At 47.1% G+C, this 14,738-nt stretch overlaps 1 protein-coding gene across 1 annotated transcript in view; it reads left to right on the top strand.

Moving 5' to 3' along the window:
• Window positions 1–13,555, top strand: part of rtn4ip1 (reticulon 4 interacting protein 1) — a 45,329-nt gene extending 31,774 nt beyond the window's left edge. Inside the window, exons 8-9 of the mRNA XM_078399856.1 lie at window positions 2,400–2,492; window positions 13,115–13,555. Of these exons, the coding sequence (XP_078255982.1) occupies window positions 2,400–2,492; window positions 13,115–13,228 (207 nt within the window). The 3' untranslated portion in view covers window positions 13,229–13,555. The remainder of the gene's footprint in view (window positions 1–2,399; window positions 2,493–13,114) is intronic.
• The last annotated feature ends 1,183 nt before the right edge of the window (window positions 13,556–14,738 follow it).

The raw sequence follows: 14,738 nt of genomic DNA, 5'->3' as shown, positions 1-14,738 counted from the left end.
ATGGAAGGGAAGTATTTTGACGGCTAACTGAACACATCAATTTAGGTGGGGGGGGGGGGGGGGGGGGGGGGGGGGGAGGGTCGGGGAAGGCCGAAGAAGGGTTCTGACCCGACCCGAAACGTCACCTCTCCACGTTCTCCAGGTCTGCCACCTGACCTGCTGAGTTACTCCAGTACTTTGTGTCTTTTTTTTTCTCAACAATTTAGACTCTTTGTTTAATGCTTTTATGAAGTCATTTGTTGCTGTAATTATTTGGAGGAGTATAGAACAGAGTCCTCAGTAAATCAGAGGCTTTGCTTACTTGTTTCATGGATAGGAAAGGTTTGGAAGGATATGGGCCAAGCGCAGATAAGCGGGATTAGTTTAGAAGGAGCATCTTGGTCGGAATGAACGAGTTGATAGTCATAGAGTCTTACAGTGTGGCAACAGGACCTTTGGCCCAAAGATACTAGAGGAGCAAGATGAACCACTCCGTCAAAATCGCCTATACTGAAGTGTAGTACGCAAAGGAGCATAACGTCCGCCATTTCAGTAGGCAAAACCCGCCATTCGCTATGCCTCTCGCAGTGTAATCTGTGTTTTGGGGGAACAGTATGTGTGATGATACCATAAAAATGCAGAATATATCTCATCTATCAATTCACAGATTTTTGTTATTTTTCTTTTAAAATGTTTCTGCAAGTTTCTGCCTACTAAAATAGCGCCATGACATAGTACGGTTCTTAGGGTCGAGTGGTCTATCTTGCTCCTCTAGTATCTTTGCTTTGGCCCAACTTGCCCACACAGGCCAACATGTCCCATCTACACTAGTCGCACTTCCCTGCGTTTGGCCCATATTGCTCTAAACCAGTCCTATCCATGCACGTGTCTAATTGTTTCTTAAACGTTGCAAATAGTAACTTCCTCAACCACTTCCTCCGACAGCTTGTTCCATACACCCATCACCCTTTGTGGAAAAAAAGGTTACCCCTCAGGTTTCTATTAAATCTTTTCCCCCCTCACCTTAAACATATGTCCTCTGGATCTCGATTCCCCTACTCTGGGCAAAAGACTGTGCATTTATCCAATCTATTCCTCTCATGATTTTGTACACCCAAAAGATCACCCCCTCATCTTCCTGATCTGAAGGGCCTGTTTCCGTGCTCTATGACTTGGTGTCGTTTATTCCATTGTCTCTGGAGAACCATCTTGCTCATTTTAAAGTTATGAATAGGAGACAAAGAGCACTGAGGAGAGCGGTAGAGCTGCCGTCTCACAGCGTCAGACACACAAATTCGATCCCATGTACGGTAAGATACTAGAGGAGCAAGATAGACCACTCGACCCTAAGAACCGTACTATGTCATGGCTCCCCTTTGACCCGTGTGGGTTTTCTCCGGGTGCTCCGGTTTCCTCCCACACTCCAAAGACGTACGGGTTTGTAGGTTAATTGGCTTCTGTAAATTGCCCTCAGTGTGTAGGGTGGGAAGTGGGGTAACAGGGAATTAGTGTACGCGGTGATCGAAGGTCAGAGTGGATTCGGTGGGCTGTCGAGCCTCTGGAGGCCAATTCTCTGAATGCATTCAAGAGAGAGCTAGATAGAGCTCTTAAGGATAGCGGAGTCAGGGGGTATGGGGAGAAGGCAGGGACGGGGACGGGTACTGATTGAGAATGATCAGCCATGATCACATTGAATAGCGGTGCTGGCTCGAAGGGCCGAATGGCCTCCTCCTATACCTATTGTCTATTGTCTAACACTAGTCCCACCTGCCTGCGTTTGGCCCATTATCTCTCTAAACCAGTCCTATCTATGTACCCGTCTAACTGTTTCTTAAACGTTGGGATAGTCCCAGCCTCAACTACATCCTCTGGCAGCTTGTTCCATACAACCACCACCCTCTGTGTGAAAAAGTTACCCCTCTGATTCCTATTAAATCTTTTCCCGTTCACCTTAAATTTATGTCCTCTGGTCCTCGATTCCTCTACTTTGAGCAAGAGACTCTGTGGATCTACTTGATCTATGCCTCTCCTGATTTTATACACCTCTATAAGATCTGCCCTCATCCTCCTGTGCTCCATGGAATAGAGACCCAGCCTACTCAACCTCCCCCTCTAGTCCAGGCAACATCCTCGTAAATCTTCTCTGCACCCTTTCCAGCTTGGCATCATCTTTCCTATAACATGGTGACCAAAACTGAACACAATACTCCAAATGTGGCCTCACCAACGTCTTGTATAACTGCGACATGACCTCCCAACCTCTCTCCTCAATCCTCTCTGACTGATGAAGGCCAATGTGCTGAAAATGAAGGCCTAGGTGCCATAAATGTCCTGACAGGTTTTTGAAGTATTGTTCCTGTGGATAATTTGTGGGACTGTGTCGTTATAACACATTTTTTTTCTGTTCATCGTCATTGCAGCACCTGAGCAAAGGCGTTCACTATCGCTGGGCCATGTTTACACCGAGCGGCCCGTCTTTGGATGAAATCACGGAACTTGTGGATGCGAGGAAGGTGAGATAGCATGAAGGGAATCAATACCCCATTGTATAAAATCAGACGCACTTTTCCATTGGTAAATCCGTTGTCCAACAGATCACCGTTGGTGACACGGGCGGCTCAGCGGTAGAGTTGCTGCCTCACAGCGCCCGAGACCCGGATTCCTTCTCGACTGCGGGGCGCTGTCTGTACGGAGTTTTGTACGTTCTCCCCATGACCTGTGTGGGTTTCCTTTCGGGTGCTCCCAGGACCAGAGGACATAGGTTTAAGGTGAAGGGGAAAAGATTTAATAGGAACCCAAGGGGTAACTTTTTCATGCAAAGAGTGGTGGGTGCATGGAACAAGATGCCAGAGGAGGTAGTAGAGGCAGGGACTTTTGCAACGTTTAAGAAACATTTGGACAGGTACATGGATAGGAAAGGTTTAGAGGGATATGGGCCAAAGGCAGCCAGGTGGGACTAGTGTAGATGGGGCATGTTGGTTGTTGTGGGCAAGTTGGGCCAAAAGGCCAGTTTCCACACTGTGTGACTCGACTCTTATTAGTTTAGTTTATTGGTGTTATGCTCTACACGGACATTGTTGACTGTACCTACGCTGTGCCTTTCTATGTGTATGAAGGAACTGCAGATGCTGGTTTAAACCAAAGATAGACACAAAATCTCTGGAGAGAAGGAATAGGTGGAGTTTCGGGTCGAGATCCTTCTTCAGACTCGCTCTGAATTCACTCAGATTCAGTCTGAAGAAGGATCTCGAGCTGAAACGTCACCCGTTCCTTCTCTCCAGAGATGCTGCCTGACCCGCTGAGTTACTCCAGCACTCTGTGTCTATCTTCTGTACTTTTCTCTGATCTTTCAGGCTCTGTGAGCCCACACCCACTCACTGTCATCCTCCCAACTTCCATCAATTGACTGGAGAGTTTTCAGTTTGGTTAAATCCTCGTAAGACCAGGACAATGGAAGATGATGGCACTGAATGTTTGGTGCCAAGAGAAACTGGCTGCGTGAGATACAAATGCAGCGACTATTCCATTCAGCAGTTTCAAAACCCCTCCGCATTGCATAATTGCATTAACATCCATCAGTGAAGGGGAAAATTTGATGAATAATTGCATAACTGACTAGAGCCAGCATTTCAGCCGAGTGTCGTCTCCCTTTGTATCCGATCGCATTTCCGTTGTGGATATAAATGCCCGCTCCCGGGCTCTGTGTGTTTACTCGGCCTGTACAGTGTTTTGTAAACTATTCTGTGAGTCAGTATAATGAATCATAAGTTCATAGGTTCCATGAGCACAATTAGGCCATTTGGCCCATCAAGTGTATATCGAGTTTAGTTTAGTTTAGAAATAGACAATAGACAATAGACAATAGGTGCAGGAGTAGGCCATTCAGCCCTTCGAGCCAGCACCGCCATTCAATGCGATCATGGCTGATCACTCTCAATCAGTACCCCGTTCCTGCCTTCTCCCCATACCCCCTCACTCCGCTATCCTTAAGAGCTCTATCCAGCTCTCTCTTGAAAGCATCCAACGAACTGGCCTCCACTGCCTTCTGAGGCAGAGAATTCCACACCTTCACCACTCTCTGACTGAAAAAGTTCTTCCTCATCTCCGTTCTAAATGGCCTACCCCTTATCCTTAAACTGTGGCCCCTTGTTCTGGACTCCCCCAACATTGGGAACATGTTTCCTGCCTCTAATGTGTCCAATCCCCTAATTATCTTATATGTTTCAATAAGAGCCCCCCTCATCCTTCTAAATTCCAGCGTGGAAACAGGCCCTTTCGGCCCCGTGGCGTTTATTGGTGTCCGCGCCGACCAGCGATGCCCGCACATTAACACTATCCTATACCCACTAGGGACATTTACCAAGCCAATTAACCTACGTGCCTGTTCGTCTTTGAGGAGTGTGGGAGGAAACCGAAAATCTTGGAGAGAACCCACGCAGGTCACGGGGAGAACGTACAAACTCCGTACAGACAGCACCCGTAGTCGGGATGGAACCCGGGCCTCCGGCACTGCATCTGCTGTAAGGCAGTAACTCTACCGCTGCGCCACCGTGACCGCCCTAAAGTGCAGGGAGTGGATGAGAAAATGGGATAATACTTGTGTAATAGAATAAATAGTGTGAACGGGTGATCATAAGTTCATAATTGATAGGAGCAGAATTAGGCCATTCGGCCGATGAAGTCTACTACGCCATTAATTCATAGCTGATCGATCTCCCCTCCTAACCCCATCCTCCTGCCTTCTCCCCGTAACTCCTGACACCCGCACGATCAAGAATCTGTCAATCTCCACCTTAACAATATCCATTTTATTTTTAAATATCCATATCCCTCCATTCCCTGCAAATCCAAGTGGTTATTCAAAAGTTTTAACAAACACCACTATCGTACCTGCACTCCAACACCTCACGAAAACACCACCCTCTGTGTAAAACAAAATCTGCACTTCACAACCTTTTAAACTTTGCTCCCCCCACCTAAAAACTTGGAAAAATGGGTTCTGATTGTCCACCTTATCTATTCCTCTCATAATCTTACCAGTTCTTAGGTCATAGGAGCAGCATTTGGCCCATCAAGTCCACTCCACCATTTAATCATGGCTGATCTATCTTTACCCCTTAACCCCATTCTCCCGCCTTCTATGGCAATTAATTCCACAGATTCATCACCCTCTGACTAAATAAATCCCTCCAAGTCCTTTCTAATGGCACGTACTTTTATTCTGAGGTCCTTGACTCTCGCAATAGTGGGAAACATCCTCTCCACATCCACTCTATCGAGACCTTTCACCATTCGGTAAGTTCCAATGAGGTCTTCCTTCATCCTTCTAAACATCTAAATAAAAATTGGATTAGAAGCAGCAGAAGTGAAATATACCACTGTCTTGTTGCTATCTCCAGCCAGTTGTCCTGATGCAGTTAGAAACCTGGCATGAATCGGAGTTGTATTCTCTGTTAGTTTAGACTAGAGATACAGCATGGAAACAGGCCCTTCGGTCCACCCAGTCCATGCCAACCATCGATCACCCATACACAAGTTCTCATGGATTCTGATGGCAGTGTTTAGTTTGTAGTTTTGTTCAGAGATACAGTGTGGACACAGTCCCTTTGGCCCACTGAGTTACTGAGACTCTGCATTTGGAAAGCAGTGACTAGGATCGGTCAAAGTCAGCATGCATTTATGAAGGAAGGGGAAATCATGCTTGACTAATCTTCTGGAATTTTTTTAGGATTTAACAAGTAGAACGGATTAGGGAGAGCAAGTGGATGTGGTGCATCTGGACTTTCAAAAAGCCTTTGACAAGGTCCCACATAAGAGATTAATGTGCAAAATTAGAGCACATGGTATTGGGGGTAGGGTATTGAGATGGATTGAGAACTGGTTGGGCAGATTTTGAGGATGTACCTAGGAAAATTGACAGGGGAGAGCCGGTGGATGTGGTGCATCTAGACTTTCAAAAAGCCATTGACAAGGTCTCACACAAGAGATTAGTGTGCAAAATTAGAGCACATGGTATTGGGGATAGGGTATTGACATGGATTGAGAACTGGTTGGCAGACTGGAAGCAAAGAGTAGGAATTAACGGGTCCTTTTCAGAATGGCAGGCAGTGACTAGTGGGGTGGTGCAAGGCTCAGTGCTGGGACCCCAGTTATTTACAATATATATTAATGATTTAGACAAAGGAATTAAATGTAACATCTCCAAGTTTGCGGATGACACTAAGCTGGGTGGCAGTGTGAGCTGCGAGGAGGATGCTATGAGGCTGCAGGGTGACTTGGACATGTTGGGTGAGTGGGCGGATGCATGGCAGATGCAGTGTAATGTGGATGAATGTGAGGTTATCCACTTTGGTGGCAAGAACAAGAAGGCAGATTATTATCTGAATGGGGTCAGATTAAGAAAAGGGGAGGTGTAACGAGACCTGGGTGTGCTTGTACATCAGTCACTGAAAGTAAGCATGCAGGTACAGCAGGTAGCGAAGAACAAATGGCATGTTGGCCTTCATTGCGAGAGGATTTGAGCATTGGAGCACGGAGGTCCTACTACAGTTGTACAGGGCCTTGGTGAGACTACACCTGGAGTATTGTGTGCAGTTTTGGGCTCCTAATTTGAGGAAGGACATTCTTGCTATTGAGGGAGTGCAGCGTCGGTACACCAGGTTAATTCCCGGGATGGCCGGACTGACATATGATGAAAGAATGGATCGACTTACATTCACTGGAATTGAGAAGGATAAGACGGGATCTTATAGAAACAAGTGCAATTCTTAAGGGTTTGGACAGGCTAGATGTAGGAAAAATGTTCTCGATGTTGGAGGAGTCCATAACCACGGGTCACAGATTAAGAATAATGGGTAGGCCACTTAAGATTGAGATGAGGAAAACCTTTTTCACCCAGAGAGTGGTGACTATGCCTGCACCTATTGTCTACGTTTCTAAGAGTCCACTTCGTCCATCGATCATACATCCCCCTTCCCCGTTCTTCCACTGTCTTCCTGTCTCCACCTATATCCTTTCTTTGTCCCGCCCGTCTGACATCAGTCTGAAGAAGGGTCTTGACCCGAAACGTCACCCATTCCCTCTCTCCTAGATGCTGCCTGACCTGCTGAGTTAATCCAGCATTTTGTGATACCTTCGATTTGTACCAGCATCTGCAGTTATTTTTCTACACATCGATCATACACTAGTTAGAGTCATAAAGTCTTACAGCGTGGAAACAGGCCTCTCAGCACAACTTGCCCACACCGGCTAATATGTCCCATCTACACTAGTCCCACCTGCCTGCATTTGGCCCTTGTCCCTCTAAACCTGTCCTATCCATGTACCTGTCTAAATGTTTCTTAAACGCTGTGAAACGTTTAAATCTTTCCCCATGAAACAGGCCCTTCGGCCCACCAAGTTCACATCGACCCCATACACCAGTCCAATCCTACACACTCGGGACAACCTCGGAGAGCTGAGCTAAACTAAACTAAAACAAGATTTTTCATCAATTAGAGTGTTGATCAAGTGGAGGATTTGGTGGGGGGGGGGGGGGAAATAACTGCTGATGCTGGTACAAATCGAAGGTATTTATTCACAAAATGCTGGAGTAACTCAGCAGGTCAGGCAGCATCTCAGGAGAGAAGGAATGGGTGACGTTTCGGGTCGAGACCCTTCTTCAGACTGATGTCAGGGGGGCGGGGCGGGACAATGTGTGTTGTTCATTCATTGCTGTGTGTTGTCCATTCACTGCTTGTGCCAGTAGGTGGCGATATTATCCTTGTTGAACAGCATCTCATAACTCCATGGGACATTGATGCTGAACAAATCCACCTTCTCGCGTTGCACTTTCTCGCGTTCCCCCCTCGGCACCCCTCCTCAGTTAATCCCCCTCTCGCGTCCTACCCCTGCCCCCCCTCTCTCGCATCCTCTCTCGCCCCTTCTCACACCCCCCAACTTGCACCCCCTCTCTCGTGTTCCAACCCCCCCTCTCAGGCCCCCCCCCCCCCCCACTCTCACACCACCCTCTCCTCCCTCGCGCTCTGATGTCCCTCGGGCTACTGTCTTTATCTTGCACTAAACTTTACTCACGTTATTCCCTTCATCATGTCTCTGTACACTCTGGACGGCTCGATTGCAATCATGTATCGTCTTTCCGCTGACTAGTTAGCACACAACAAAAGCTTTTCACTGTACCTCGGTACACTTGACAATAAACTAAACTCAACTCAACTCAATGTCCCAATCTGCCCAACCAAGGGTCACGACCTGAGACGTCACCCGTTCTTTTCTCTAGAGATGCTCCTGCACGTTGTGTCTACCTCTGCCCAACCTTTCCCCAGAGCTCAGGCCTCGAGTCATGGCAACATCCTCGTAACTAAAGACTTTTCTCGTTACTTTTCTCCAACGATGTTGCCTGACACGCTGAGTTACTCCAGCGTTTTGTGTCTATCCTCGTAACTCTTCTCGAGCATCTTTTCCGCTTTTTGTGTGATATCAGACCTTCTCTATAAAAGATAAAAGTCTATAGAAGACTTTTAGAACTGAGATGAGGAAAAACTTTTTCAGTCAGAGAGTTGTGAATCTGTGGAATTCTCTGCCTCAGAAGGCAGTGGAGGCCAATTCTCTGAATGCATTCAAGAGAGAGCTAGATAGAGCTCTTAAGGATAGTGGAGTCAGGGGGTATGGGGAGAAGGCAGGAACAGGGTACTGATTGAGAATGATCAGCCATGATCACATTGAATGGCGGTGCTGGCTCGAAGTGCCGAATGGCCTCCTCCTGCACCTATTGTCTATTGTCTAAAATACATAAGGTGTACAAAATGTTGAGTAAACGCACAGAATCTCTTGCCCAGAGTAAGGGATTGAGAACCAGATTGATAGGTTTAAGGTGAGGAGGGGGAAGAATTAATAGGAATCTGAGGGGTAACTTTTTAACACAAAGGGTGGGTGGTGTATAGAACGGGCTGCCGGAGGAGGTAGTTGAGGCAGGGACTATCACGACGTTTAAGAAACATTTAGACAAGTACGTGTAGGAAGGAACTGCAGATGCCGGTTTAAACCAAAGATAGACACAAACAGCTGGAGTAACTCAGCGTGGCAGGCAGCGTCGCTGAAGAAAAGGAATAGGTGACGTTTTGTGTCGAGACTTTTCTTCAGACTGACCTGAAACGTCACCTAGTCCTTTTCTCCAGAGATGCTGTCTGACCCGCTGAGTTACTCCAGCTTTTGTGTCTATAGACAGGTACTTAGATAGGACAAGAATACTAGACCAAGTGGACCCGTTGGGCCCAAACCTCTCCTGCATTGGCACAGCACCCTCTCCCTCTCCCTCTCCTCTCCTCTCCTCTCCTCTCCTCTCCTCTCCTCTCCCCTCCCCTCCCCTCCCCTCCCCTCCCCTCCCCTCCCCTCCCTCCCTCCCTCCCTCCCTCCCTCCCTCCCTCCCTCCCTCCCTCCCCCCGCCCCCCCTCCTCTCCCCTCCTCCTACTCCCCCCTCCTCCTCATCCCCCCTCCTTTGGCTGTAGTTCAGGAACAAGCGAACAAACAAGAGTTTTAGTTACACGAGTTATAGATGGGCCAAACGTGGGTAGGTTCAGTTTAGTTTAGAGATACAGCGCGGAAAAAAGGGCCCTTCAGCCCACCGGGTCCGCGCCGCCCAGTGATCCCCGCACATTAACACTATCCTACACCCACTGGGGACAATTTTTACATTTACCAAGCCAATTAACCTACAAACCTGTACGTCTTTGGAGTGTGGGAGGAAACCAAAGATCTGAGAGAAAACCCACGCAGGTCACGGGGAGAACGTACAAACAGCACCCACAGTTGGGATTGAACCCGGGTCTCCGGCACTGCCTTCGCTGTGAGGCAGTAATTCTACCGCTGCGCCACTGTGACCGCAGATGGCACGAGATGGGACTGGTGTAGATGGGACATGTCGGCCGGTGCGGGCAAGTGGGGTCGAAGGACCTGTTTCCACGCTGTGAGATTCTATGACACCTTTTTTCTGCCTCTGGAATCCACAATATATTTGTTCAGATATTTGAAAGGTAACTTCTAGAAATAGGCGGGGCACGTGTTAACTCTACAGATCTTTGCAACTTCATCATGCACCTATTCCAAGCTACCTATTTGTTCAGTTAACATGCAGATTCTTGGAACAGGGTAAGTCGTGCATTGTATCAGGATTTATACTTTGTTTTACAATCCCCACCACCCTGTAATTATCGTAAGAGGCAATGCGCTGTTCCCAGTATGGGACGTTATTGAACTACAGAGGGCGGTGGATGTATGGAACAAGAAGGGAATCATAGAATATGCCTGGATTAAAGGGTATTGATGAAAAGGTTGGACAAGTGTAGCTTGTTTTCTCTGGAATGCCAGAGGTGGAGGGGTGACTTGATAAAAGTCATAGACTCGTAGAGCATGGAAACAGGCCCCTTGGCCCAACTTGCCCAAGCTGACCAACATGCCCCATCAAAACAGTCCCACCTCCCCTCATTTGGCCCTTATCCCTCTCATCCTTGTACCTCCAAATGTCTTTCAGATGTTATGGTCTTTGTCTCAACTACCTCCTCTAGCAGCTCGTTCCATACACCCATCATCCTCTTGATTCATCCACAATCAGTACTCCGTTGCTGCTTTCTCCCCATATCCCTTGATTCCGTCAGCCCTAAGAGCTAATATCTAACTCTATGGTATCCCACTCCCTACACACTAGGGGCTATTTACAGAAACCAATTAACCTACGGACCCGCACGTCTTTGGGAGGGGGAAGGAAACCCTCGTGGTCACGGGGAGATCGCACACACTCCACACAGACAGCCCTCCTGTTAGGGATCCAACCGGATGTCTGGCACTGTGAGGCAGCAGCTCTACCAGCTGTGCTGCCTTTATTAAATTATATTGAAGGAGATACACACAAAATGCTGGAATAACTCAGCAGGACAGGCAGCATCCCTGGAGAGAAGGAATGGGTGATGTTTTTGGTCGAGACCCTTCTTCAGATTGGTTTTGTTTAGTTTAGTTTTAGAGATACAGCGTGGAAACTGGCCCTTCGGCCCACCGGGTCCGCGCCGACCTGCGATCCCCGCACATTAACACTATCCTACACCCACTAGGGAATGTTTTAAAAATTTTTACATTTACCAAGCTAATTTACCCACAAACCTGTACGTCTTTGGAGTGTGGAAGGTGTGCAGGTCACGGGGAGAACGTACAAACTCCGTACAGACGGCGCCCTTAGTCTGGATCGAACCCGGGTCTCCTTGTGCTGCATTCGCTGTAAGGCAGCAACTCTACCGCTGTGCCACCGTGCCGCAAGGATGTCAGAGGAAAGGGAGGTACATAGATAAGGAAATGTATAGATTAGGAAGGGTAAGGTGTGAAAACAGGACAAAGGGAATGGAGATCAAGGACAATGTAGAATAGATCATTGTTAGTTGGAAGAAGGGAACAACAAAGCAAACAGAGATAAAATGTCAGAGACAGCGAGACTGGTGGGATAACTGGGATGGGGAGGGGGGGGTGGAGAGAGAGGGAAAGCAAGGGTTACTTGAAGTTAGAGAAGTCAGTGTTCATACTGCTGCGGTGTAAGCTGCCCAAGCGAAATATGAGGTGCTGTTCCTCCAATTTGCGCTGGGCCTCACTCTGACAATAAAGGAGGCCCAGTACAGAATGGTCAGTGTGGGAATGGGAGGGGGAATGTTTAGCAATACCGTTGGACTGTAAGCTGCCCAAGCAAAATATCACTGCTGCGCCACCCACATTAGAATTCCAGTTCAACAAATGAAGTGAAAAAATATTTCCCATTTCAATATATGTGGAGTAACGGCGTTAGTAGCTAGATGGCTCTGCAAGACAGTAGAGCCACGCAGAATATCAATTCTCACTTTAGTACTTAATAACTAAGGTAGAGTGTTCACAGCTGTTTGCCAGTTGAATTCATAACATGCAGTGAGGCAGGTGTGAGCTGGATTAGTGCAGCACCACCTTGTGTTACAGGTGACCATCCTACTATGATGAGAAACTGGACTGAAATACTTTGCTTTTAGGACATAAAAACCCAGACAGAACACACCCTTCACCTCAACCCGCCTAATCTTATTTTTCGTTACCATTTCTTTTTTTTAGTTTCAGAATTACACCGAGTCCATGCTGCCTATCATAGCGTGATACAACGTGGAAACAGGCCACACGGCCCAACTTGCCCACACCGACCAACATGTCCCATCTACACGAGTCCATTGGCCCACATCCCTCTAAACGTCCTTTCCATGTACCTGTCTGAACGTTGGGATAGTCCCTAACTAAACTGCCTCATCTGGAAGCTCGTTCTGTACTTTTTGTGAAAAAAGTCACTCCTTGGGTTCCTATTAAATCTTTCCCCCCTCACTGTAAATCTATGATAGGTGACCTATCGATCACCCTTTCACTAGCTTGGTTATCCCACTTTCTCATCCACCCTATACATTCTAGGGGGCAGTTGTACAGAGGCCAGTTAACCTACAAACCCGCACGTCATTGGGACGTGGGAAGAAACCGGAGGAAGTCCATGCGGCCACAAGGAGAACGTGCAAACTCCGCACACGGGCAGCACCCGAGACGAGGGTTGAACCTAGGTCTCTGGCGCTGTGAGGCAGCGGGAACTACAACACCACAGGGCGCCACAGTGGCACAGCGGTAGAGTTGCTGCCTTAGTGAATGCAGCGCCGGAGATTCGGGTTCGATCCTGACTACGGGCGCCGCCTGTACGGAGTTTGTACGTTCTCCCCGTGACCTGCGTGGGTTTTCTCCGAGATCTTCGGTTTCCTCCCACACTCCAAAGACGTACAGGTTTGTAGGTTAATTGGCTGGGCAAATGTAAAAATTGTCCCTCGTGTGTGTAGGATAGTGTTAATGTCTGGGGATCGCTGGGCGGCGCGGACTCGGTGGGCCGAAGGGCCTGTTTCCGCGCTGTATCGCTAAAATCTAAAAAAAAAACACCACCGTTTCAGGAAAGTATTGCACGCAGCCAATGATAAAAGACAGAGCATCCGACTTAAACTGTGCCTTCTGTTTGTTGTTGATTGTGCAATGATTTTGTTGGGGGGGGCAAGGCGGTGGATAATTGCCTGAGGTAATTCCTTTGTACTCTCTCTCTCTGTGGTTTCAGATTCGACCTGCCGTTGAACAGATCTTCCCATTTTCTGAGGTGCCCCAGGCCTTCCTGAAAATGGAGAGGGGTCACGCCCGAGGGAAAACTGTAATCGAAAGGAGTGGAGAATGATCGAGATCGGCCACCAATCCGTGTTGAATAATGACACTTGTACCCATTTTCAATGATAGCAACAAAAAAAACCCCATCAGCTTTAGTCGACAACTCAAATTTTAAACTTTTATTTTTGCAAGAATTTGCATAAACATTTCAAAACATTAACAAATACAGTAGTACCATTGCTGCTGGTCGTAACCAATAATACAAGTCCACTTTACAGGTACCAAAACAACTGTAAATAATGGTTTATAAGAAAATAACTGCAGATGCTGGTACAAATCGAAGGTATTTATTCACAAAATGCTGGAGTAACTCAGCGGGTCAGGCAGCATCTCAGGTCACCCATTCCTTCTCTTGCGAGATGCTGCCTGACCTGCTGAGTTACTCCAGCATTTTGTGAATAAATAATGGTTTCTAGCAGTATTCATCGAAGTTTAGGTGACATAGGATGTTGCAGTTCACTTGCCAAATGAGGCAGAGGACAAAACAAATAGAATATCATAGCAAATTATAAAGATAACACAACTACATTGCTATAGCGCCCAAATCATCCACGTTACTTTTTTTTTTAAAAAGGTACAAAAACAATGCATGATTAAAAGATTATAAACCTTTAAGTTGCAAACAGTTTATGACGATCCTTGATGCAGTTCATCAAACAAAATACTGACGTTTACACAACCACCGCCTCTAAAAGAAGAAGAATCGCTGGGCCTGCCAGTAAGAACTCTTAATGTGCTGCAAAAGACTCGTCAGGATTAGAAGAAGTTCCTCTAGGAAGGAGAGGAGGAGAAATTTCCTCCATCAGATGGTGGTGAATGTGTGGAACTCATTGGCACAGAGGGCTGTGGAGGCCAAGTCAGTGGATATATTTAAGGCAGAGATAGATTATTGATTAGTACGGGTGTCAGGGGTTATGGGGAGAAGGCAGGAGAATGGGGTTAGGAGGGAGAGATAGATCAGCCATGATTGAATGGCGGTGTAGACTCGATGGGCCGAATGGCCTCATTACTACACCAGTTCCTTATGATCAGCGTGAGAAATCATCATCCTCAGCTGTCAGGTAATGCGTGTGAATTTTACTTAAAGTCTGCGTTTTATAGAGTTACGGCTGTTAGAACAATCAGGTCTGACTACCGTATCATACAGAGTGTAGAACAGGCGATCAGTGCAAATAATAAAAGGTGCTGGATTTAAAATAAGAGCCCAAACTCAGAATTCAGTCTACAGAACAAAACCAGTCGCTAGGAGCCCGTCATTTCAAAAATTGTTCTTAAAACGTGGAAGTTAATTTCAACTTTGGTAGGTCCAGAAAAGCCCAGAGACACACAACAGATACTGGTTTGTACCAAAGATAGACACAAAGTGCTGGAGTAACTCAGCAGGTCAGGCAGCATCTCTGGTGTAAATAGATGGGTGACGTTTCAGGTCAGGATGCTTCAAATCCAAAATCAGTCTGAAGAAGGGTACCGACCCGAAATGTCACCCATACATTTTCTCCAGAGGTGCTGCCTGAACCCAC

Source organism: Rhinoraja longicauda, chromosome 5, assembly GCF_053455715.1.
Source record: "Rhinoraja longicauda isolate Sanriku21f chromosome 5, sRhiLon1.1, whole genome shotgun sequence".
In the NCBI taxonomy this organism is placed as follows: Eukaryota; Metazoa; Chordata; class Chondrichthyes; order Rajiformes; family Arhynchobatidae; genus Rhinoraja; species Rhinoraja longicauda.
Note: the sequence above shows the minus strand (reverse complement) of the source record. Positions and strands in the feature narration are given on the sequence as shown.